The 26,269-nt window shown below is 44.9% G+C and overlaps 1 protein-coding gene across 1 annotated transcript in view; it reads left to right on the top strand.

Annotated features, from left to right (window-relative positions):
• Positions 1–2,377: 2,377 nt before the first annotated feature.
• Positions 2,378–26,269, top strand: part of RAB37 (RAB37, member RAS oncogene family) — a 99,146-nt gene continuing 75,254 nt past the window's right edge. The window contains exon 1 of the mRNA XM_056852146.1: positions 2,378–2,497. Coding sequence (XP_056708124.1) covers positions 2,378–2,497 — 120 coding nt within the window. The remainder of the gene's footprint in view (positions 2,498–26,269) is intronic.

Here is a 26,269-nt window from a genome sequence, read left to right as displayed (position 1 = left end):
CAGTGGACTCTGATTTGGAGAACCGGGTTTGATTCCCCACTCCTCCACATGAGTGGCGGACTCGAATATGGTGAACTGGGTTGGTTTCCCCACTCCTACACATGAAGCCAGCTTGGTGATGTTGGGCTAGTCACAGCTCTCTTAGCCTCACCTATCTCACAGGGTGTCTGTTGTGGGGAGGGGAAGGGAAGGTGATTGTAAGCCGGTTTGATGCTTCCTTAAGTGGTAGAGAAAGTCGGCATATAAAAACCAACTCTTCTTTTTCTAACAGGAGCAATGTATTTTTCTAAATTGTACTTTGGTGCATTTGGAATAACTCCAGAAGCTGATATTTAGAGTGGTAGAGTGTACCTTTTAAGGAGGGTCCAGATTACTGTTAGTAATAACAATAATACTTTTCTATTTGTAGGTGGTTTCCTGACCTGGATGGTCCAAGTTAGCCTGATCTCAGCAGACCTGGGAAGCTAAGCAGCATGGACCCCGGTTAGTACTTGGGTGGGAGACCACCAAGGGAGTCCTGAGTTGCTAGGCAAAGGAAGTTCCTTGGCGGCACTTAACACCTATGTTTAAAGATGGTGCTGAGGATTGCAGCATTTGAATATGGGACTTCTGAAACTTCTTTTCTTGAGACTGTTCCTACCTAAACGGATCACTGAAGTCTATCTTCTCTGTTTGAAATGCAAACAGCCGAAAAAGCTATAGCAGAAACTCTAGGCACCTTCTCAGTGAATATTCACTGCCTAGCCTAGAGGAACTGTCTCTTTAGTTCTTGTAGGTTATCCGGGCTGTGCAACCGTGGTCTTGGTATTTTCTTTCCTGACGTCAGGAAAGAAAATACCAAGACCATGGTTCCCCAGCCCGGATAACCTACAAGAACCAACGCACTCTGACCGTGAAAGCCTTCGACAATATTTGGAGCCGTCTCTTGTTTGGAAAGAGCCCCTACACGTTCCTTTCCGCTTTAGTGAAATCAGCTCCCCTGAGTATCTGACAACAGAGTCACCGGTTTCTGCCTTCCCAGCAAAAGGAGGTCATTAAAATAGGGGGAAATTGAAATTGTTCAAGACTTTCTATTCCTTGGCTCCACCATCAACCGAAAGGGAGACTGCAGCCAAGAAATTAGAAGGAGATTGAGACTGGGAAGGGCAGCCATGAAGGAGCTAGAAAAGATTTTGAAGTGTAAGGATGTGACTCTGGCCACCAAGACTAGATTAATTCATGCCATCATATTCCCTATTACTATGTATGGGTGTGAAAGCTGGACAGTGAAGAAAGCTGAGAGGAAGAAAATAGATTCCTTTGAAATGTGGTGTTGGAGGAGAGTGTTACGGATTCTGTGGACTGCCAAAAAAACAAATCAGTGGGTTATAGATCAAATCAAGCCTGAACTGACCCTAGAAGCTAAAATGACTAAACTGAGGCTGTCGTATTTTGGTCACGTCATGAGATGACAAGAGTCACTGGAAAAGACCGTCATGATAGGAAAAGTTGAGGGCAGCAGGAAAAGAGGAAGACCCAACAAGAGATGGATTGACTCAATAAAGGAAGCCACAGCCTTCAATTTGCAAGATCTGAGCAAGGCTGTCAAAGATAGGACATTTTGGAGGACTTTCATTCATAGGGTCGCCATGAGTCGGAAGCGACTTGACGGCACTTAACACACAACAAAATAGGGGGTGTGTGTGCGTGTTGATTTTACAACGTTGTGCGCAACGTGAGACAGCCCTGTCGCCGAGCAGCCTTCCACACCCGTTATTCACTCTGAAATCCGCAGGGATGAAGTTGGAAAGTTGCTGGCGGAGACGGAAAGGGAACCCAGGGGGCATTGGGATGTCGGAGGAAAGGCAGAGCGCACGTTCAAGTTGGAGCACTTAAAGGGACGGCGGCGAGAGCTCCCTTGCGATGCGTTTCATGCCGGAGGCGCCGGACCCCAGGCGCCGGGGGCGCTGTCCGTGGTGCTGACCAGAGCCGCGTCTGCAGGGGCGCGGCGCCAGGGCTCCGCGGCTCTGCTTTCCCTTAGCGCCGCAGGGAGCTTGGATCCCGGGCGGCCGGAGCTGGCCTTGGTGCGCAGCAGCCGCCCGGGCTCTGCAGTCCTACTGCTCTGTTCTCGCTCGCTGAGCCCTTTGCAGGGCCGGCAACCCGAGCCCAGATCGTCAGCAGCCTTCCCGCCCCCAACCCCGGACGAGCTCTCTTGTAGATGCGTTTCGTTTGCATCTAAAAGAGGTTCGGGTTTTTTTTTTTTTTTTGCTTTCGTTTTTCTCTCCGGGAGAGGAGGAAAATGTAGCAGACCCTTTCCTCTGCCCGCTTGCTGCATCGAGGTCTGGCCCGGAGCCGTTGCTTTGAACCTCGACGCAAGGAAAGTAGTCTTGAGCAGGGAATGGAGGCGCCCTGGGGATATCAGAGCGGAGCTGGCAGCCCCTATGCCTACCCGGGGACGGGTGCCAATGGAGCTGGAGTCCAAAGCAGCACTTTCTATAATGAAGATCTTCTGCACAAGGTACAGGCGCGGTGTAGGTTGCATGCGTCTGGGTGGGTGAGAGTTAAAATTAGAAACAGTGCCTGCAATAAGATAAACAGGAGACAGAGTGGGAGGAAAAAACACATATGGGCAGGACGGGGAGGCTTTTTTCTGTGATCATTATACGTACTGCTTTACAAGCTGAAGTCTACTGCAACGACCTTGCACAGGCCTCCTTAAATATAGCAGGTCAAAAAGAGGAGGGGAGGAAGAGATCCAGCAAGAACTTCAAGAGACTATGAGACTGCGCCAATGGTTAATTGAGAGGGAGGAGGAGGGAAGTTAAGGCGAGATTTACCTGGGAGAAATCAGTGGTGGAAATGTAATCATGAAATCTGCAGTGTCATAAAAGACAGCCCCTATGACCAAACTTGCATCTTTTGGTCGTGAGGCTGCTCTTCTGAGCTCCCTCTTGAATATAACATGAATATAAATAACTGCAATGTCTGGCGAGTCCAAAAGAGGGCGAGAAGGAGTTCGGAAAGTGGTGGGGACATGATGAATATCAGGAGGTGTCGCTTATTTATAGAAACGGGTGAAGAACAGCCCTGCGAGAAACTTTCAATTTGCCGGTAAATTATAGGGATCGGATCTGTTTTTTGTCTGCTATCCTGTTAGCACAACACAGCTGTTGAGCAACAGCAACCACTAGACACTTGTTTATTTCCAAGCACTAATGAGGCTAATTTGGAAGGGCAATATTAGGCAGGCATCGGGTTTAAAGAGAAGTACCGCCTTTTAACACAAACACATCCTCATGGGAGTTTCTGGAAACTTACCATGTGAGCTATATTGTTCTGGCATACAATCAGAGTTGGTTGAGGAAAGCCCTGCCTTATAGTGCCAGGACTGCTATTATTCCGTATTACAATACTCTGAGTTTTCTCTCTGTGTAGCAGCTACTGGATGCAGTCCTTAAACTGCTTACTGCAAACTATTGCAGCAGTTTCAATAGATGTATTGATGCTTTACTTGTCTTAATCCAACACAACTGGTTCGATGGTCAAAGATCTCAGAGGTAGGATTAAGCTCTTGCCCCTCCCCCCAAATGCTGTCATTTGTACTTTTTTCATAATTCATTCATATGTTCTTCAGTTATGTGGCTGCTACTTCCACACAGCAGCTAGATCTTCCTGCTCCACAAGATTCAAATGGTTGCCATTGCAGAATGAGATCTTCCTCATATGGAAGTAGTAATCCTTGGAGAGGGCCCCTGGTGCACCTGCTGGGCTGTTGCATAAGGTTGAAGGTGATATTTACATTGTATCCCAGGAGATATTTAATTATCTGAATCTCCTTGAAGTTTCAGTGGGAATAAAGGCTAACAGATAGAGATAGTTTATTGGGTTAACTCTTCTTAAAACAAGAGTTCAGATTTTTAGTGCTCAGTGAGCTGTTATGTGTCTCCTGCTTCCCTTATGTTGCAAGAGGGAGCACTCGAGACATATGATATTTGCAATGTTTGTTTTATTTAGAAATATACAGGTAGAGCACAAGTGGAGGCAAAACTGGCATTCCTGCAGGGCAGTAGATCTATGCCACATCAAACCCTAAGAGAGAGAGATCCTGTGCCCCCGAAGTGACTTCAACCCACAGTTATCTCCTTCTCTTTCTCTGCCAGACTCAAGAGTTGTTCTTTCTTCTTATACACATTGACCCCCTCCCATCACCTGGAAGGATCATCTCATTCAAGCTCTGTTGGGCTTCAGAGGATCGTCTAGTAATTGTTGTTCACAAAGAAAACAACCACAATTATAAAGAAACATTTCCATACTTTCAAAGGAGCACAATACTGTGCATGTCTAATCAAAAGTAAGTTCCATGGCATTCAGTAGTGCTTATCCCCAGGTAAGGGTACATGGGATTAGTCCCTTAGTTTGTTTCAGCAAAAGTAAACAGGAGTCCTGCATCCCCTGACTTTTTTTTTTTTTTGCTTAGGCTTTTGTTAGTCTTTTGGGTGCCACAGGACTCCAGGTGTTTTTTTTTTTTTTTTTTTTTACCATACTTTTGGCAGAGGAGCTGATTCCAGCTCCCCCAAGTATGCCTTTTTAGGCCAAGTCCATAGGATAGACACATTCATAGTATCCAGACCTGCAATTGAATTTTCCTTTAGATAGGAATATTCTCTACCTACATATAGACCAGTGGAACATGGAGGATCCTGGGGCTGGTTTTACAATGATCTGAGGGCAAGATCATTGCTGGCACTGGCAGGTGTTAGTCTGGCTCCCTCTGAAAACCAGTCTGAAACTGCCTCTTGCCATCTTGCTCCATTTTTACTGAGTTTTATTGATTTTATTTTTATTGTATATGTTATATGACATAATGCTTTAATATGTAAAAAAGAGCATTTATAACAATTCATAAAAAGCAATAGGGTATATTTTATCTCCTGTTTTTTCCCCCATTCCAGTACATGATATAGATTGCCCAACTTTCAGAACACTTATCTGTACATTGCAATCTTTTCCTTTACATCCTTTTGTAATATGCTAAGTCCCAAGCTCTGCTCACTACCTGAGTTCAATCCCAATGGAAGTTGGTTTCAGGTAGCCGGCTCAAGGTTGACTCAGCCTTCCATCCTTCCGAGGTCAGTAAAATGAGTACCCAGCTTGCTGGGGTTAAAGGGAAGATGACTGGGGAAGGCACTGGCAAACCACCCCATGAAAAAAGTCTTCCTAGGAAACGTCAGGATGTGATGTCACCCCATGGGTCAGTAATGACCCAGTGCTTGAACAGGGGACCTTTAACTTTTTTAAAATTTAGTTACTAAAACTACATTTCATACACAGTTAGACCTATCTTTTATGGAGGAAAGTTCTGTTTCCTTCCAATATGTTGCAGTAACCATCATAGCAGCTGTAAGCCAAGCTAACACTAACGTCTGAAAAAAATGGCAAATCTTTTTAAATATTCAAGTTTTGCTTACAAAGAAATCGGCCCCAGAAATCCCAGTGTTGGCACAGTTCTGTGAAGTGTACAAATTTAATTAATATATGTGCTGGCAGTCTTGTTTCTGCTGCCTTTCTTCACAGTTGTCTGAACTGTTACAGGCCTTGAAATTGAAACATTAACTACCATCACCTCTCACTTGATTTTGCAATGCATATTCACTGGCCTCCCCTTCTTCTTGTGTTGATTTCTCTCTAGGGCAGAGACATCCATTTCATTTGTTTGCCATGAATGAGCATAGGACAAGTCTTGCATGCAAAACTTTTCCTAGGAGTATTTTCAGGGCGGTAATATGTTATCAAGAGCCCCCTGGCACAGAGTGGTAAGCTGCAGTACTGCAGTTCAAGCTCTGCTCACGACCTGAGTTCAATCCCGACGGAAGTTGGTTTCAGGTAGCCGGCTCAAGGTCGACTCAGCCTTCTATCCTTCCAAGGTCGGTAAAATGAGTACCCATCTTTCTGGGGGTAAAGGGAAGATGACTGGGGAAGGCAGTGGCAAACCACCCAGTAAACAAAGTCTGCCTAGTAAACATCGGGATGTGATGTCACCCCATGGGTCAGGAATGACCCGGTGCTTGCACAGGGGACCTTTACCTTTTACCTTAATATGTTATCAGGAGAAGGTGCAGGGGCTGGGGTACAATAACTGAAGTGAAACCCAAGTACAAAGGTGTGTGCTTACCCAAACTTCTGCAGAAATCTTCAAATTAAGGTTCAATGGCATCATTTTGTTCATTAGCAATCTTCCTTTCTTTGACTGTAACAGCCCTACAAGTCTTGATATCAGCTGCTTATTAAAGTCTTCCAACAGCTTGGTAGACCAATTGCAGAAGAATCAAACTTTTAAGGTTTCACTTTCTCTTCTTTTGCTTTCTGATGCATCTTCTGTTAGAACATGAGTGTGCTAACTGTTAACTCATTAGAATGTTGCCCTAGTTTCACAGATATTGTAAGCTTGAGACTGGACTTTGCCACTTCAGAATGCAAACAAGGGTTTGTTTGTTTTTTACATGATTCAGTGCTCTCCCTACAAATATCCCTACCAAAAAAAATCCTAGCATGTCAGAGAGAAAGTTAGATTAGGTCTCTTCTCTCTAACATCATATTTTCTCTAGAAAAGGGTTTTTTGTACGAAGGAACATTCAGTCATGCATGTTCCCATGTGCAATCTGAAGTGGTAGAGTCCAGACATGGACTTCACAGACTCTTCTAGGCGACCCAGAATGACTCATCACATTCAGAACCATTGTTGGATGAATGAGCTGGACAGCCGAGTCCCAAGATGAAAATGCTGACACATCACCAGTGCTGGCCCTGCGCCAGTCACACTAGTTATACTAGGTTACAGAGACACAGCGATTATACTGGAGATCACAGCAACCCTGCTGCAACTCACCAATCCTGGTGTAGCATGCTGATGATCTCCTTGAAACAGGTGGAAATGGAAGCAGCCAGCTGGCACATGCTGACACACACACACACACACGTCATCCTGCTACTCTCGATGGATACTGATCTTGTACCCACTTGAGATTAGGGATGACAGCCTCCAGGTGGCACCTGGGGATCCCGTGGAATTAAAGCTTATCTCCAAACTACAGAGATCAGTTCTCCTGAAGAAAATGGATGCTTTGGAAGGTGGACTCTATGGCCTTTATACCCTGCTGAGTTTCCTGTCTTACCCACACTCCATTCTCAAATCTCCAGGAGTTTCCCAACCCGAATCTGGCAACCCTCCCCCCCATTCCCCACTGATGGCCAGGAGGGACCTGGCAACCCTATTTGAGATGGTATTCTAAGAAAGGCCTCCCTGGCAGATCTTAATGAGAGGGAGGACTCTTTTTAAATACATAGTGAAGAAGCTAAAATTATGTTCCCATTTACATATGATCTCGCTCAGAATTTAAGCCGGGACTGGATCAGTATTTTTCCTACACTTACATGTTAGACATTTAAAGAACAAAATGTTTCCCTCTTTGTAGTCTGCCCTTCTTTTCTTCAGGAGAAACCAATCACAGAAGCAAGACTGATGGAACCACAGGCACTCATGCTAAAAATAAAATTATAAATAATATACAGAAGTTCAACCAGAGGCCCTTGTTAGCAGTCTATGTTCCTTTCTGCTGAGTGAATATGACTTTTTAATGTTGCACACAAGAGGTATAAATTTTATACCTGCCATCTAGTCTGGGGAGAAGAAATATGTTGAGAGAGCCATATTACATTTGACAAGAATGCTGCAGAGTAACACTGATATTCAGCCTTCAGGGAGGTTGTGAGAGCACCACAGCCTTGCATGGTTTTGTGTATTCAGTGACCTGGATTCTTCTGTCTTGGGTAGCTGAGATATTTGGCTAGTCAGCAAGCAGAACAGGGGTCTGGCACCAGCAAAATCTTTGCTATAGTTATGTCAAAATCCGGAATATTTGAAGTGACACTGAAGGAAAGTTATTTAGCTGGAATGCATGATGGGAGGAAGTAACCAAATCTGACCGATAAGCAATTAAGGAACTGGCAGCAGAACTGTATCGTCAAGTTATTCTGGATGAACAGGGATTGGACTGCTACAAAATGTGGGCTTTCTACTGGTGTAGAATTATGCCAATAAAATAGCTGTTGCAATTAAACATCCAGAGGAGTCAATAGAGAAGCCCACATTACTGCCTGCCCTTCACTCCCAGCCTCACTGGAGGACAGAGTACCGACAAACTTCATTGGTACATCACTGGAGTATATGATCCCCAGCAAGGAGACACAGTCATCTATCAAGACAGGTAGCAATAAGCAGCAACAGTTTAGGGGAGAGGCTGTGGCTCAGTGGTAAAGTATCTGCTCGGCATGCTGAAGGTCCCAGGTTCAATCCCGGGCATCTCCAGTTAAAGGGTCTAGGCAAGTAGGTGATGTGAAAGACCTCTGCCTGAGGCCCTGGAGAGCTGCTGCCTGTCTGAGTAGACAATACTGACTTTGACAGACCAAGGTCTGATTCAGTATAAGGCAGCTTCATGTGTTCAATAATCAGTCAGTCTTGATCTGTATTTAGCATCTATGGACCAAGGCAGGGGTCCCCAATGTGGGGCTCATGGGTACTATGGTACCAACCAGCCCCTTTCCTGGTGCCCAACAAGTGTTTGTAGAAAGTGGGTGGGGCCAGGTGGAGCCTTTGCCCAGCAGGGCTTCTGATTGGTTCTGATTGGATGCACAAATTTAAGAAAATGTTGCCTTGGCAGCAGCTGCCCACCAGAGCACTAGGGTGTAGGATCTTCACTCTATGGCATTGAAGTAGGGCAACTGGCGGGAGGTTTTTGGGGTGGAGCCTGAGGAGGGTGGGGTTTGGGAAGGGGGGGAATTCAATGCCATAGAGTCCAATTGCCAAAGCACCCATTTTCTCCTGATGATCTGATCTCTATCAGCTGGAGATCAGTTGTAATAGCAGGAGATCTCCAGCTAGTACCTGGAGGTTGGCAACCCTACAATGAAGTCCCTCCCCTCCCCAAACCCCACCCTCCTCAAGCTCTGCCCCAAAAACCTCCCGCTGGTGGCAAAGTGGGACCTGGCAACCCTACCTCACTCCCTGCCATTTTGTGGTTGGCTCCACCTTCTGCTGCAACCGTGTTGTGGCTGCAGCCCCCACCCTGTGCCTGCATTCCAAAGGGGACTGCAGGCTCAAAAACTTTGGGGACCCCTGGACTAAGGAGTACATGAGTGGGAACTTGCTGGTGCTGAATTTGGGAGCCCAAAGGGAGCACTTTGCACAATTAAATAGGATAAGGAGAACAGCAAATACAGGAAAGGCAGATGGATAAATCCACCTTGAGGTTCTAGACACACATATCCATCAGGACACAGTCAGTTCCATTTCTGTAATTCGAAACTACAAGGACCATGCACCTGAAAGAGTTCAGCAAGGTGGATGAGAGAGTGGTTTCCCCACCAAGGCTGAGTGTCTGCACCCTGCCCTTGATTTTGCCACTGGAAGCTGCCCTGAGCAAGAGTGAAGATGGAGGCCCTTGTTGCAGGTCAAGATCATCATGACTCTTTCCATACCCTGTGGGGAAGTATTGCTAGTGTGGTGAGCTCAAAAGTGGAGAGAGGTTGATAACAAGATGTTCTAGGTAAATAGCCAGAAGCTTTATTTATTTACTACATTTTTATCCTTTTCTTCTTCCAAGGAGCTCAGGATGGTATACATAATTCCCCCCTCTCTATTTACCCTCACAACAACCCTGTGAGGTTGGCTAGGTTGAGAGAGAGACTGGCCCAAGATCATCTAGTAGAGTAGGGATTTGAATCTGATCCTTCCAGATCCTAGCCTGATATTGTAATATCTATACCACAGTAGCTCTCAGGATGCTGGCAATAAACCAATAAAATGGGGAATGCAAGGTTAGATTGATTGAAAGAACTGGGAAAATGAAAGGCAGGGGCATGGATGAGTTTAATATTAACTCTGCATCTCACCTCTCCTTTTTCTCTATCTGAAATTATTATTGCAGACTGAATGCACCAAAATCAGACTTTGGTTTATAAGAGTTGCCACAACGTCTTTGAAGGTGGGACTCAAACCCATATCTCCTGTTCTGTTTACATGAAGTGAAGTCTCAGTAGGCAGATACACGCTCATGGAAGAAGAAACCATTGCAAATAGTAGGGTTAGATGGGGTTAATGTCACAAAGGGCATCTTTTGCATTTTGTGGCCTTTTATTCCGACTTTTCACATTTTTTTCTGTGTGTGTATAGATAGATCTGCTGATTTGAGGTTTCACTTCATGCATCTGATGAAATGTGCTCTAACCATGTCAGGCACTTTCCCACACGCTGAATAATCCACTTGCAAATAGCAAAACCCACTTGTAAATGATTGCGAAAGTGCATTGACAGCGGATTCAATGGTGTGTGAAAGCACATGACAGCTCATGCTTCAATAAACCTGTTAATCTCTAAGGTGCAATAACACCTTTTGGCTTGTGATACAGCTGACTAATACAGCTCCTGTCTCTGGTACTGGTTTATATGCACAGTGTTTCATGTTGGAAAGCATTTAGACTTGTACTACTGTCCCCATGTGCATTCTGAAGTGCTACAGTTCCTGACAGGCTGTACTGGAGTATTCTTCTGAATATGAAAATATTGGTTGCAAGTGCCCGTGGGTCAACTGCTTATTGTCAGTTTTCTCAGCTGCAAAATACATAACAGTACTGCCCTCATTGGTATATCATATAGATTATTAACTAATGTTTGCTAAGTGTTCTGAGGATGTGTATTAGGACTTATAGATCCTAAAGGAAGAGGTAAATAATATAGTGGGTGAATGCACCATGAGGAAGACATAATACTGTGTTGGGAAAGGTTAGGGGAATTAATAATGTATAACTGTACAGTGCCGAAGGGCGGAGGCCCTGAATGTGCATACATAAGACATGCCACGTGAGCCCAATTCAAAGTCTGGTTGCAAAGGACGTTGGAATCAGCTCTGCTTAAAAGTGATTGAGTCTGTGGTGTCACCTAGGCAAAAGATACTTGGCTGTAGGCCCAAAAGGTCTCCTTCCTTTGAAGAATTCAGCTCCTAAAAATGGGATGGGTTGTCTGCACATGAGAAGAACCTGTACATCAAATCCATATCAATGTCAGGCCTGCTCGCTGTGTCTCAAATAGTTTCGTTTTCTCACAGACTTTCGTTCAAGGACTGTTTCCCTAAAACTGCATTCCTATTCCCTTTGAAGCTAGCAGGTGCCGTGGGAGCCGTGGTGTCTTTAGACTGTTTGAGGTTATCTCATGAGACTGTATTGCTGCCGCTTTTCTAGTGTTCTTATATTATCAAGGGCACGCCATTCCCCCCCCCCCCCCCATTCCTGTCTTTGGATTTCTAAGCTCTGCTTGCCTGTGATACCATTAAACCAACTCTTTTGGACTACTAAGTCTCCTGGTGTGGCTTTTGGTTTTCGATGGGACAAGTGCTTACAATCAACTACATTTCATCTAATAGCCATCAACTTCAATGCTACACCTTTCTGACTGGATCCTGAAGGCAGTTAATCTGTAATTCTCAAATGATTGATCTGTAGTAGCCTCACTACATCTAGCCCATTACTACAGATATAAGTAGCTTGTGGAAAACAGTATATATAAATGGTAACAAATCCACTGTAGCAAAAAGTGTTCTCTGGGACAACAGGGAAAGATTCTTTCTGAGCTCTCACAAAGTGAAATTGATTTCTCTAGAAATACCTTCTGCCACTGGCAGACTCTGAGTTTCCATTGGGTTATAAGGCTTGGTGTTTGGAAGTCACTAGGCATTTGCTACAAGAATTTGGAAATGGTTGCAAACTGGTACATAGTGGTGTAGTTGTTAAGAGTGGTGGACTCTAATCTGGAGAACCAGGTTTAATTCCCCACTCCTCCACATGAGCAGAGGACGTGAATCTGGTGAACTGGGTTGGTTTTCCTACTCCTTCACACGAAGCCAGCTGGGTGACCTTGGGTGAGTCACAGCTCTCTTAGAACTCTCTCAGTCCCACCTACCTCACAGGGTGTCTGTTGCGGGGAGGGGAAGGGAAGGCGATTGTAAGCCGATTTGATTCTTCCTTAAGTGGTAGAGAAAGTCGGCATATAAAAACCAACTCTTCTTCTTCTAGTCAAAAGCTTGAACTATGAACTAGAAACCCTCATTTAGTGGCCTTTTATTCATATTCACATGAAGCTGCCTTATATTGAGCCAGACTTTGAATTTCTTAGCAGCTCTTCAGGGTCTCAGATTTAGGGCTTTCACATCACCTGCTGCTTGTTTCTTTTAAATGGAGATGCTGAAGACTGAAACAGACATTGTAAGAAGCTCCACTATCCAGGTGTGTCCCCCCCTTAGACAAGCTACTGTTGTCTTAGCTACCCCTCTGTAATATAGGAATAATATGTTGGCTTACATTACAGGGTCAGTGAAAGGCTAACTAAGATAATCCATATGAAGTGCTATGAGAACTTTGGAAGCTAATTATTTTTAATTGATGCATGTCCACTTGAAATGCAGTAATGTCCACTTGAAATGCAATAATTTCCAGGAACGTAGTAACCAGGGATGCTCAAACACCAGTGAGTTCAACTCACACTCTGCTTGCCAGCTGTTAGTAGGGAGCCAGATTTTCATTGATCAGGTCGTCTGTTCATAAGCAGCTCAAGCCCGTTCAGCTATTTACTTTCCACATATTCAAATAGTACAATGCAATTTGCAGCATTTCACACATGCATGTGCTGACACTGTCCAATAGGGGCCCTGTTCAGGAGATGAATTCAGACATGATGCTACCACTCTGGGCCAAACTAGACATGCCAGCATCCACATATCTACCAACACAGACACAACCATCATTTGAAAGGGGTTTAACAATGCTTCAAGGGCCTGATCCTCCATGGTGGGTGGAGTTGCTTGTCCCCCCAACCCTTGACTTTCAAGTGCTAAAACAGCCATGGGAGGCATTTTTGCCCTCATGGCATTTTAAAACCACTTTGAAATAGCAACAGCATCCCTATGACAGACACAAGGATGTTGTCGTATCTCGTTTGGCCGTTTGTCTGCCTGGCATTGGAACAGGGGGAGTCGGCATGAAAGAAAGGGACAGTCAGCTGTTTTTCTCCACAGCTTTGAGAATACAGACAGCTATGAATGACCTATTAATACATAACCAACTCCATTGACTGGAGGGGAAACATCCTCATCCTGCAACTGAAAAACAAATAGCTGTGTCCTGTGGCTCAGTGAAAAAGTTTGGGTACTACACATTCATGGATGAGATATTGGCTTCTCTTCCCCCTATGGAACCTCACAACACACTGGCAAGATTTTCTGAAGGCAACATTTTGCAGGCTTCAGAACTTCAAGAGAGACAACTCACTTCAAAAACTGGAAGAGCAGATCCACAATAGGTCAACTTTCCCTAGCTAACCCTGTTTTCCCAACCCGTTTTCTAGCAATTAATTTTTTTTTCTTGTTGGCAACACTCAGCCACAGAATTGGCAGGCAGCATGTTCAGAATTTCTCAAAAGCCAAGAACCGCTGCACTGAATCAGTTCAGAGGACCCTTACAGTTTGTTTTCCTTAACTGTATTCACTAGTAAACTATACCAGAACAGGAATAGCAAAATCATGCCATTTCACAGAAATTTATCTGGAGTCTGCTTCTCTTTTGTATTCAGGTACCCTTGATTGGATGCTGTGTCCGCATCAATATAACAGGTTTATTTTAACCTACTAGTATTCCCGCTAGCTAACAGTGCACGCTCGTGGGCTACATGTAATGGTGGTGGTGGTGGAAAGTGCAGGGCAATGTCGTCTGTATGACTTATTTTTGATCCAATTTTATTTTATGACTGTATGCTGGACTGTTTTTATTTTTCTCTTTTTCCCCCTGTCCCCTTTTCCTTTTGTACCCTTTCTTTATATAATAAATAAAGAAAGAAAGTGCCATCAAGATGCAGCCAGCTTATGGTGACCCCGTCGGGCAGGGGTGTCAAACTCATTTGTTAAGCGGGCCGGTTATGACATAAATGTCAATTCATTGGGCTGGGCCATATTGTACCATAAAATTTAATGCCAGGTTCTGGAGATACAAACAGGCAAAGCCAATTAATGATATTATGTTTTACTCTTTTTTTTAACTTAAAATACAAACATGCTTAACACAATAAAACTCTTACAGTATTTTCTTTTATTTAATAGTCTTTGATCATTGACACTTGGGGAAGGGTGTGTGTGTGGCTGCCTGGGCTGGACTGATCACTGCGGGCTCTCCAGTCAAGATCAGGATTGTGGGGGGGGGGGTGGCTCCCTAGGCTGGCTCACAGGCTGAATAAGAGTTGCTCTCAAGGTAGGGCTGTTGAAAAAAAAAATTCGGTATAGTTCAGATTCGGCTGAATTCGGCCCGTCTGGATTCGGGATCTGCCGAAGTCCGAACTCCCCCCGCTTCGGGTCCGTGCAATTCGGTGCGAATTCAAAGTTCGGGGGAAAAATTTGGCCGAATAAAGCCATTAAAAACACAACCGTGCCTTTCCGCGGCTCCGGGGGTAGAGGAAAATTTTTGGGGGTAGAGGTCCCAAACTTTCAGTGGAGCTTCAAAGGACCCTTCTTGCAAGACGCCCCAAGTTTTGTAAAGATTGGGTCAGGGGGGGCTGAGATATGGGCCCTGAAAGGGGTCCCCCACCCTTAATGTGCATCTCTGAGCAGAGCTTGCCACCCATGCACAAAGCTTCCAGCCCCGACAAACAGATGAGCTGCGGGGAGCAAGGGCGCGGCAGGTGCGAAGAAGTTTGCAAAGCAACACAACTGCAAAGCAACACAACCATGCAAAGCAACACGTTTGCAACCATGCAAAGCAACACCTGGCGCCTGGGAGTTTGCAAACCATGGAAAGGGACAGAGGCAGCTAGCTATGCATAATGAGCAGGAGGGGGTGGAATTTCCCTTTTTGCATCGGACTCGAGTCGGGACCAGGCAAATGCATTCTTTAAGTCACCATTTGAAAACCAGTTTTGAGCAATCATCAAAATAGACCTAACCGATCTTATGAATGAGGGAAAACCTGAGGACACACAACTGAAGCCCCCCCTCAAACCAGGGAGAGAGAGACTCGAGGGGGCACACACACCCCAGGCAGAACGGGCCAAAGCCCCCTTTGGCTTCCCCCCCCCCACCCACAGAAACTGCTCCCTCCCCCCCCACACACAGACTCTGCTTCCCCCCCGACACACACAGGAGAAAAATTATAGATTAAAGCCCCCAAAGGGGTCTTACTGTGGCTGTCTTCTGTTCCATCAGGAGGAGCTGGGAGGACTGGGTAATCCAATATGATTCTATTTAAGCACTGGAGGTTTGCCTTGGATTTGCCGCTCTGGAGATGCATACAGGATCGGGTGATCCATTCATCCAATAGGGAAAAGGGGAAAGCCCATATCTCGGGACCCCCTGACCCAATGTTTACAAAACTTGGGGGATCTCTTAAGAAGGCTCGTCTGAAGCTATGCTGAATGTTTGGGGGCTGCACCCCCGAAAATGCACCCCCTGCAGCCATGGAAATGGAAAAGGGGGGAGGGAAAAGGGGGGAGCCCATATCTCGGGATCCCCTGACCCAATGTTTACAAAACTTGGGGGGGTCTCTTAAGAAGGCTCGTCTTAAGCTATGCTGAATGTTTGGGGGCTGCATCCCAAAAAATGCGCCCCCTGCAGCCACGGAAAGAGAAAAGGGGGGAGTCCATATTTCTGCCCCCACTGAACCCATCTTTACAAAACTTGGGGGGTCTCTTAAGAAGGCTTGTCTGAAGCTATGCTGAATGTTTGGGGGCTTCACCCCCAAAAAAGCGCCCCCTGCAGCCATGGAAATGGAAAAGGGGTGGAGCCCATATCTCGGGACCCCCTGACCCAATGTTTACAAAACTTGGGGGGTCTCTTAAGAAGGCTCGTCTGAAGGTCCGCTGAAAGTTTGGGGTCTCTACCCCCAAAAATGCACCCCTTGCAGCCACTGAAAGGAGCAAATGTGCACACACACCCCCATGAAGATTTCTCTCTCTTTCTCTCCCCGGCCGGGCCGCGCAGCAGCTGATTCCTCCAGTACTTAATCCTGACTGATTGGCCAGAAGAAGACCCAGTTTGGCCACCGATTGGCCGGGGGAGAAGGCTGCTTATTGACAGTTTTGCTCATGCGCCCCGAATTTGCCGAATTTATTCGTGAACTCCCGAACTCGCTGAATTCGGCTCCCCCGTTTTCCCGCCATTTTTGAGTTTGGTTCGTCCCGAACTAAAAACCGCCAAATCAGGGGAAATTCGGCTGTTTTTCGGTTCGGGCCGAACCGAATCAACAGCCCTATCTCAAGGGGCCATATCCAGCCCACGGGCCATATGTTTGACACCCCTGTCATAGGGTTTTCAAGGCAAGAGACATTCAGAGGTGGTTTGCCATTGCCTGCCTCTGCACAGTCACCCTGGATTTCCTTGGTGGTCTCCCATCCGAATTCTAACCAGGGCCAACCCTGCTTAGCTTCTGAGATCTGACAAGATCGGTCTAGCTTGGGCCAACCAGGTCAGGGTAGGCTACGTGTAAAGACTATTGAGTGCTGAATATCCAGGGGTAAAGTTCCCATCTATCCCAGAGCATTGCTGCTTATGTCTTCAGTACGTGCAAGCTAGTTCTTTGGCGAGCAAATAGTGTGGAATGATATACAGATAGCTGAACATTGAAAGCCTCTCTTGTGACAGAGTAAACTGGCTCATTTAAGGGAACTACAGGTGAGTGATGGGAAGCTTCACCCGAGGTTCATAACAGCTGTGAATTATTTACCAGCTCTTAGTGATTCCATAGTTGCATGTTGATTAGAGCTGCGAGTCTATTTTACTGAGAATGCAAACTGTTACAGAGGAGCATATAAATAACAAGTCATTTCTGACATGGTCCTTTTTTTGTCAAGAGTTGCATTAGGCCAGCGCAAACTGGGAAGGTAGTTAAAGTATGAAGCATCGTGAAAAAGGCTTGCAAAGATCTCCTGCTATTACAACTGATCTCCAGCCGATAGAGATCAGTTCCCCTGGAGAAAATAACCACTTTGGAAATTGGACTCTATGGCATTGAAGTCCCTCCCCTCCCCAAACCCCACCCTCCTCAGGCTTCGCCCCAAAAATGTCCAGAGCTATTTTCCATCCCAGAGCTGGCAACCCTACTCTGCCTCCTTGCCCACTGGCTGTGCTTGGTGGCTCGTTCTGGCTGACAAACCGGGCCCTGCTCTTTGGGATGGACTCAGCCTGGCCGGGCTGCCATTCCCAGAAGCATGGCTCAGTGGTCTTCATACAAGACTGCTGGGTGTTGGGTGGGCTTTCCCCACTCAGCTGGGGTGCCCTCAGTTTCTGGTCCTTGGTCTCTGATGATGCGCGAAGGTTGTCACCAACAGTGCAGGCATCCTTGCTCCAAGAGGTAAGGCTGGCTGGGGCTGCCTTGCTGGACACTTGTCCCACGGACCCAAAGTCTATATTAATTGGAAATAGTAGCCTTTTTGTTTCAGAAAGTGTTTTCTTAAGCAAGACAAAAAAATGCCATCACTTGCCTTCAACCTTAGGAATAATGTTGGACTTTTAAATAGTAAATATGCACAAGGAAGGAACTTGTCAGAACTTCACTGGATTACTTGGTCAAGGGCTTCTGGCCTTTTAAAAGAACTACAGTGGGCTCTGTAGTCAAGTTTTAACAGTCACATGCTTTAATGAGGATTTTTGGACCTTTTATAAAGATCCAATATCCTTTCAAACAAGAAGCAAATTGAGAGAATCTGCTCCCTATTCCTGAAGGAAATGAGCTCTGCAAAATATACATTGCCAAACAGTCCTATGGGCAATACTCCTTTTCAGTTTCTCAACTGGGTAGGTTGGTCTAGCACCACAAATCAGTGAAATCTAGCAATGAAGTGGTTTTCTCTGCCAAAAACTAGAAGCCCACAAGTTAAACAAAGTTTTTCTGCTCTCGGTGAGTTCTCTCAGCAGCAGCAACCACCTATATTCCTCTTTTCTTAATAATTCTCTTTTCTTCCCTGGTGAGTTTTCCAAACAGGGATTCTGATACAGAGACTAGTACAAACACACAGGACCAAACTACATACTATGTCTGACATGTGATTACCGCGGGTCTTGCAGCAGGATGCCAGCTGTGAGTCCCGGGAGCTCAATTTTGAAGTGTTGTAAGGGCCTGATTCTGGTCAGGACTACAGCATGGGAGGGCTTCTGCCTTCCCCCAGTGCCCTTTTCCCCACCCAAAACAGCCCCACCGCAGAGACATTACTTGTGCCATTGGGAGGCTGCCTGCGCAAGCAAATCAGTGAACAAGCAGCCACAGTGATGGGGTAAATAACTTCCCCAATGCCTTTTCAAACTGGGAAAACACAAGGGAGAAGGCAGGAGCCCCTCTTCTCCTTGCGCCGTGGTACTGATCAGAATTGGGCCCCTGTGGCACTTCTAAATTGACTTCCCACATACAAATACAGCTGCCTTATACCGGGTCAGACCACTGGTCTATCAAGTTCTGACTAGTAGAGCAGCTTTCCAGGGTCTCTCAGCTCAAGGTCTTCCTTATCACCTGCAACCTGATACTTTTAGACAGATATATCAGGGATTGAACCCTGTGGCGATCACATGGGAGACATAATGTGTACTTTGGTCCACAGACTCTAGCTTTCTCTTGCACAGATGAGATCGGAGAACAAACAAGTAGCTTGTAAGGACACAAGTTCACAATTATCCTGTCACAAAGGACATGTCCTCTGAGGCTGGTTCCTGGCCTGCAAGGAACCTGTAAGGACATTCCCCCTTAATGCTCAAAAGGGTTCTATGGGGGAAGCAATTGGCCTTGGAGGATATGCACCTTGTGTCATTTGTCCTCCCAGTCTGATTTTCCACCCTACAATTCTTTTACTAGCTGTGGAAGGGGAGGTCTGCTGGAACACAGTGGACTGGGAGGATGCATGCCACAAAATGCACATCTAGGGTTGCCAGGTCCCTTTTTGCCACTGGCGGGAGGCTTTTGGGGCGCAGCCTGAGGAGGGCGGGGTTTGGGGAGGAGAAGGACTTCAATGCCATAGAGTCCAATTGCCAAAGCGGCCATTTTCTCTAGGTGAACTGATCTCTATCAGCTGGAGATCAGTTGTAATAGCAGGAGATCTACAGCTAGTTCCTGGAGGTTGGCAACCCTATGCACATCCTCCAAGCTCAATTCCCTTGTCCCTCTGGGCCCAGTGGCGGACCTACATTTTTGGGGCCCTGAAGCTTGAACTGTTATGGGGGCCCTTTCGCAACCAGCAACAATAGGGCAACATCCAACAAGGCCCTGGCCCCAGCCTGATGGAATGTTCTTCCAAGTAACATCAGGGCCCTATGGGACCTTCAGAAGTTCTGAAGGCCTGTAAAACAGAGCTATTCCACCAGGCCTACAATTGAGGGCAACCACAGGTTGTCATTGTTACTGGCCTCTCCTCTCCCTCGGGGCTTCTGACATGAGGATTTGGCTGCTTGGCCAGGCCTCCAATGGCCCTGTAATTATATGAGTACCCTCTTGTTAACTGTATTGAATGGTTTTATGAATTTTATTGATTACTTATGAATTTTAGATATATATGATTTTATTATGATTGTTGTTACCTGCTGTCAGGTAAGAGAGAGGAATGGGGATCTTCAGTAGCTGCCACCACTCTGGTGTGAGCCTAACTCAAGAAGGCCCAGAGCACCCTGCCTGCCCCTGGCTGCTTCTTCTCCCAACAGGGTATACTTTCTAGGTGACCAAATGAGGCATGAGGACCCAGGCAGAGTAACAAACAGTTTATTAAAAAGGTCTAATAATAATGATAACTCAAGCCACAATAGGATGACAAAACCAGTGAAGGCAGGCAATCAAACAAATAAAAACCCTAACACATCTATCTTTACTAGGCCTCAGGCTAACTCACCCCTTCCTGGATGAGGGATCCTGCCGTCTGCAGCAGCCTCTCCCCAGCCCTGCTCCCTAGGAGTGAACCCCCCTCCCTTTTCAGGCAAGGCACTTTATTCCTTCTCCCCAGGCACCACTCCCTTACCCAATTAGCCCTAGCCTTCCCTCCAAATCCTCTTCCACCAATCACAAGGCCCAGAGGGTACCTGGGAGATGTAGGCCTGGTAACTACTTTAATATAGGCCTCCCTAGGGCCTGTAGGCTGCACTTGAGGCCTAGGATCATGACATCCACCCTGAGCCCGGCTTTGACCAGGAATGAGGGTGGGCTACAAATTTAACTAATAAATAATAATAATAGGAAGGGGTCATCAGAGGGGGCATGTTAGGATAAAGAGGTGAAAATCTGATCTTTTGGTGTTAAAATGCACAAGTGAGACGAGTGCAGCCTGAATTGAGAATTCAGATATCTTTTTATAGTGCTGATTGGCTCTAGCCTAAGGGCTGAGCTATAGAACTATTAAGCCGTGCACCAACGAAGGATTCGAGGATCCAGCTGCCAAAATGTAGGCTATGAATAGATGAGCTGGTGAGCTCAGTGAGCCCTTACAGCTGGGGGTTCGAGGCCATGTGAAATTGGTATTAGAGCATATTCTAAAGTCAATATTAAGTACTTCAACCCATTGGCTTATGATTCTATCATTAAAAAACTCCATCGATATTGTAGAGAAATTCACTCATTAAAAAAAATTTGCTTCAGGGGCCGCTCCAGGTTTGGGGGCCCTGAAGCTTAAGCTTCATTAGTTTCACAGTAAATCCGCCTCTGTCTGGGCCCCAAGCTGGTGGGAAGCTTCTCCCCAGCTCTGTTTAGGAGATGGTTTGTGGATGCCTGCAACTCACTGTTGGCGGGGTTCACTATGAGCACGAGGGCAGTCCACATGTCCACCCCTCTATCCCTGATGGCTTTGCAGCAAGTTGATCCAGCACCCAGTATTTTCCTGCAAGGGTAAAGAATGTCTGTCTTCAATGGAGACCCTCTTTGCTCTGACTTTCCATTTCCGTTTAGGTTCCAAGCATGTCTACATGTTCTGTAGCCACTTTGCAAACAGACCTGCTCAGCCCTCTGCTTAGAGAAGGGTTTCCTCAGGATGGCTTCTTGGCAGTGGCATCCATCTTGGAGTCCTCCAGTAGCAAGAACGAGGTAACATGTTATCACAGGTAATTGCTTGGAGCTGGAGCAAGAAGATGGAGTCCAGTCATTTTCTGCCACTGAACAGATAGCAATATTGCAATGGCTGATTGGAGGAGGAGGAGGAAAGGGTCCCAAGGAGAAGATTCAAAGGGTCTCTTTTTTCAGCTCAAAACAATCTGTCATAGTCAGGTTGGATTGGATGTCTAATTCAAATTGGCATAGACCGTTTGTTCATCTTCAGCAGGAAACCTTATGGTGGCATAAGAAACGTCTTCTGTATTGGTACCAGGAACCTACAAAGTTAAAACACAGAGTTGATCAGAGAGAAGAAATTGCAGGAGTAGACATGCTGTAATAATGAAACTAATAAAGTTACCAAGTTTAGTTATTTTAAAATTGTGCTTAGGAATCAAATGTACTTCTTCTCCCTTTGTCTCATCCAAACTGAGCAATCCAAAACTTGATTCCAAGCTAGGATTGCCAACCTCCAGGTACTCCAGCCGACAGAGATCAGTTCCCCTGGAGATAATGGCTGCTTTGGCAATTGGACTCTATGGCATTGAAGTCCCTCCCTCCCCAAAACCCACTCTAATCAGGCTCCACCCCAAAAACCTCCTGCCGCTGGCGAAGAGGGACCTGGAAACCCTATTCCAAGCCCTTCCTGATCATTGTTCTTAATGTCTATTGCATAATATGTTGCATAGAGAAAAGCAGACCAGGTCCCACCAAGAATGAGAGTGTTTGTGTGGTGTACAGGATAATAAGACTTGGACTGGAGAGGCCTGAATTCAAATCCCAGTTCCCTGTGTAACCTCAGACTAGACTGAGAGATAATGATCAGTCTAACTCACAGTATTGTTGTGAGGGGGAATATATGCTACCTGGAGCTCCTGGAAGGGGAGGTAGGATACAAATGTAATAATTAATAAATAATGTAGACACATCCATATTCTCTAAATTAAACAAATTTAGAGAATATGGATGTGTTTACATTATTATTACATTGCAATAGTTGGGTTCCAGGAGAATGCTTAGTAATGTCATGGCAAGCCTAGAAGATGACAGCAATTGTATGGAGAGTCATCATGCAGAACCTTCCAGACATATAGAGAATGAAGGTAATGTATAGACCTGGGGCCCCCTGGTGGAACTCTCTGTCGAATGAGACCCCAATTCCGCAGGGCCTGCAAGACAGAAATGTTCTGCCAGGTCTATGGTTGAGGGCAGCGACAGTATTACATCTTGAGCCTGGCCTCCTTACCCATCTACCCCTTATTCTTTTTTCCCCTTTCCCTTTGGCCCTTCTTTTCTTCCTTTTTCCTGGTTGTGTTTTCCTGACCCTACGTCTATCCGTCCCCATCCTGTCTTCCCCACCCCTCCACAAATCAGAATGACATCACTGCTATACAGCCATCATTCATGACATCTTATCAAGATGAAGTGTTCAGGTGCCATCGATATAGGATTTATTATTAGTGTTGTTTAAGATTCTTTAGATTGTTTTAACTTGTATTTATATGTATACTTACCTGTTCTTAGCTGCCCTGAGCCTGGTTTGCTGGAGAAGGGAGGGGTATAAATATATTTTTAAAAAACATATTCTTATTATTACTATTACTTTGAGACTCTCCAGAAGGAAATGTTATTCCCATGATGGTTCCATGTATTCAGTACCCTATTGCTTAAGATCACAAGCCCTCATGCCTCAGAAGAAGAAGAGAGGGCCCAGCATAATGGTAGTGGTTTGTTGTGGTGGTAAGAAATTACTGGTTCCAATCGGAAGCATGCTTTGAATGGTGTTTTTAATTACTCTATCAATAATACATAAAAGGCCACAGATTACTTTTGAGGGAGTTTGTTGTACCACTCTAGGCCCCCAAGTCAACAGTAGCACTATGTTGTGATCTGAGGGCCACCGGAATGTGAAATGACACAGTGGTAAAAGCCCTGATATTCACTTTGTGGCATTTCCACAGAAACTGTGAAATATCCCTCAGTGGAAACCTTTCTCATTATGCATTGTCTCCAGGCAATGTCAAACATCATGTAGATCAACATGAACTCAGATTGATTCTGCACTCTGATTCCATATACAGGCATTAAGAAGGACTAGAATTGACAGAAGATACATTTTACCTCAAGCTGCTTCTAAAATGCTTCACACTCACTAATCTGATACATAAAGCAATAGGGTCTGATTTTCAAAACTACTTTGAGATGTACGTAATAAACATGCAGTCTGTATTCATTATCTATAATATTCACGAAGACTCAAAGTTGTTTTTAAAAATTGAAAAGCATGGGGAAATTCTACTAATGGAGAGAACCTGAGGTTGAGTGGGAAGAGCTGGAGTTTTTCTCACAGATGCATATTCCACGTGGAGAGTGCTGTTTACATCTGGATCAGAGCTGGGAGAAGGTGTCTTGTTTGGTCTAACATTTGCTGCTATGGTTGCATTTGAAACATTGCATTCAGCATGATTTGAAGCCTGGAATCGAACCAAAAAACAGTATGATATATCTGCTGGTGTCTTTGAGTGGACCCCGCTAACTGCTTCATATCAGGTTATGTATCCCATCACATAACAGCATTATCTCATGTTACGATCTGAGCAATCTAAGGGGCCCTAGGGTTTGTGCCTGCCAAAAAGGAAGGAGCTCTTATCCTGGCAAGAGAACCTTCAGCATAAATTTCCGCAACTTGGTAACTGAACAGGAGCGCAGGATAACAACAACCTGCGATACAGCTATGTAATATATGTGCCACAAACTAAACTGCACTACTGTTGTGTGTGACCCGTCACAGTTGTTTTCCACAGACGTTATATGGTGGATAATGGCCAATGGGTAAAAGGTATATAAGAATATAAAGGTAAATATAAGAATATAAAGGTAAATAAGAATATAAAGGTAATTAAGGATATGAGGAGCAATATGTGAACAAAAAATGAATCAATGCTTAGACTTTCCCCCCCCCCCCGAAAAAAGTACAATCAAGCCATATTCCTTATCATGTTGCTGTATCACATTGTTCTTGGAGTGTGTTCTCACTTGGCCACATCCCTTTTCCTTACTTCTCATCAGACATACCTTTGCATGCATAAATAAGGTTTCATTTTAAAATCAGTTTTATCATAGTCAAGGCCTTTCCCCCCTCCCAGTATAAAAGTAGATGGGGACACGTGGATTCAGGAATCCTGGTTTTTGGCCCAAGCCCCTCCCCCCCCCCAATGATTCCCATTGTTTTCATAAACCTGGACTGTCACACATTGCTTTTGGGCTGAACGATAGAATACATTTTTTATTCATCCAGGCAGCCAGACCTTTCCTTCAGTATGTTCTTGCATGGGCAAACATAATGTATTGTTACTGCTATAGTTATCACCAACTTCATGACTATAACAGCTTGGGGGGGTGTGCATTATAGTCATGAAAGTTGCTGTTAAATGTATTCATGAAGTCTGACCCATGGGATTATGCAATTGGAGAAGTCTGGAATTGCTTGCATGAATGGAAAGTATACATTGTGAACTGGCTAAAATATCTTTCTTAAAAGTGGCCCTTCACGACCATGTTCCCTGGTAACCCCTGGGATAATGTCAAAAACACTGAAATAGCTCTTTGCTTGTGCAAGCCTACTGAGGTTGGAGGTATATGTGTTACTGGTTGGAACTTAGAGAAAAGAAAAACAGTCGTTTGGTTTCTTCTTACCTTAGACAGAAGGATATGTCCACACGCTTTGGCGGCTGAAAAGATAGTAGACCATTTGTATGAGATGGATGCAATATTAAAGTCTATGCTTTAAACAGCACATAGGGGGACAGCAAAACAAAGTTTTGGAAAGGGAAGAGAGCAACTTCTATCCATTAGTTTTCAAATTACATGAGAAATGTTTCTGAGGAGGCCTGGGTTGTGGTTATGGAAGGCAGGCACTTCCTATCTAGTTCCTACAGCTTTCCTATCTAGTTCCTACAGCTGTCTGGACTGGGCTAGATCTGTGGGTGTTCTGCAACTTTATGGCAGGACGGAAGGGTATTTGTGGAGTTTGTTTGCTTAATATATGGGGAATTGCCTTCCTGAGCTTCCATACAGGTCTCTCTGACCCACCCAGTAGACAACATGTGCTTTCAAAATTAGCTGGGTTTGAGTCCAGCAGCACCTTACAGACCAAGATTTTCAAGGTATGAGCTTTTGAGAGTCAAACCTCACTTTGTCAGATAACGGCAACTGATTTGATGGAGCCACTGACTCTCAAAAGTTCATACAGCAACAAAACAAGGGGAAGAACAACCTTAACCCTACGAAACTATAATAAGGTACCCAAAAGTTAAGGAATCAACATGAAACCATGGGCTTATATTGATATAAATGATTTTGTGAATAATATATGGTAAATTTAATACAGACACAAAAATAAATATAAATATAAACAACTTGTATGTAGCCCTGTTCAAGCTTCTATGTATCTCTGGTAAACATGCCAAATAAACATAAAACCACAAAATTACAACAGTGCAACAATGTATCCAAACAATATCAAGGCTCAGACCAAACGCATTTTGGCTGTGAAGCCTTCTTAATATTCTGAATAGACCTATGCCATCGTGAAAGTACATAAATGTATGAGAAAACTGCAGTCCTTAGACTGCGTAAAATGACAGTTGTAAAGTCTAAAGTCCTTTTATATTTATTCCATCCAGAGTTGCCTTTATAGACTTAGGCTCCCTTCACAGTCATGTATCCCTTCACAGATGTATATAGTTAAAATAGGGTCTTTCCTGGCCTCCTAAGGACTTCCGTCCTTTTGGCTCAGGAATGGGCTATAAGATGCTACTGGGCTTGAATCTAGCAATTCTACTGCAGACCAACACAGCTATTCTCTGAAACTATTTTAAAAATTAGCGTTATCTTTCAGCTAGTTTCCCTGCTACTATCTGAGCTTCTTCTCAGTTGCCACTCAGCTTCCTGACTGTTTCATAATACCAAATTATGCAATCAGAAAAACCCAGTAGTACCTACTGGATGAGATAATATTACCACACTGCTGTATTTGTAGAAATATGTCACCCATTACTGTTTTTGCATCCAGAAGTTCACACAAGTATAGCCACATAATACATGTATTGGTTGTCTTGGACTTGCTACTAGGGCTTGTACCATCCAATGA

The sequence above is a fragment of the Euleptes europaea genome, chromosome 1 (genome assembly GCF_029931775.1).
Source record: "Euleptes europaea isolate rEulEur1 chromosome 1, rEulEur1.hap1, whole genome shotgun sequence".
Taxonomy (NCBI): Eukaryota; Metazoa; Chordata; class Lepidosauria; order Squamata; family Sphaerodactylidae; genus Euleptes; species Euleptes europaea.
Note: the sequence above shows the minus strand (reverse complement) of the source record. Positions and strands in the feature narration are given on the sequence as shown.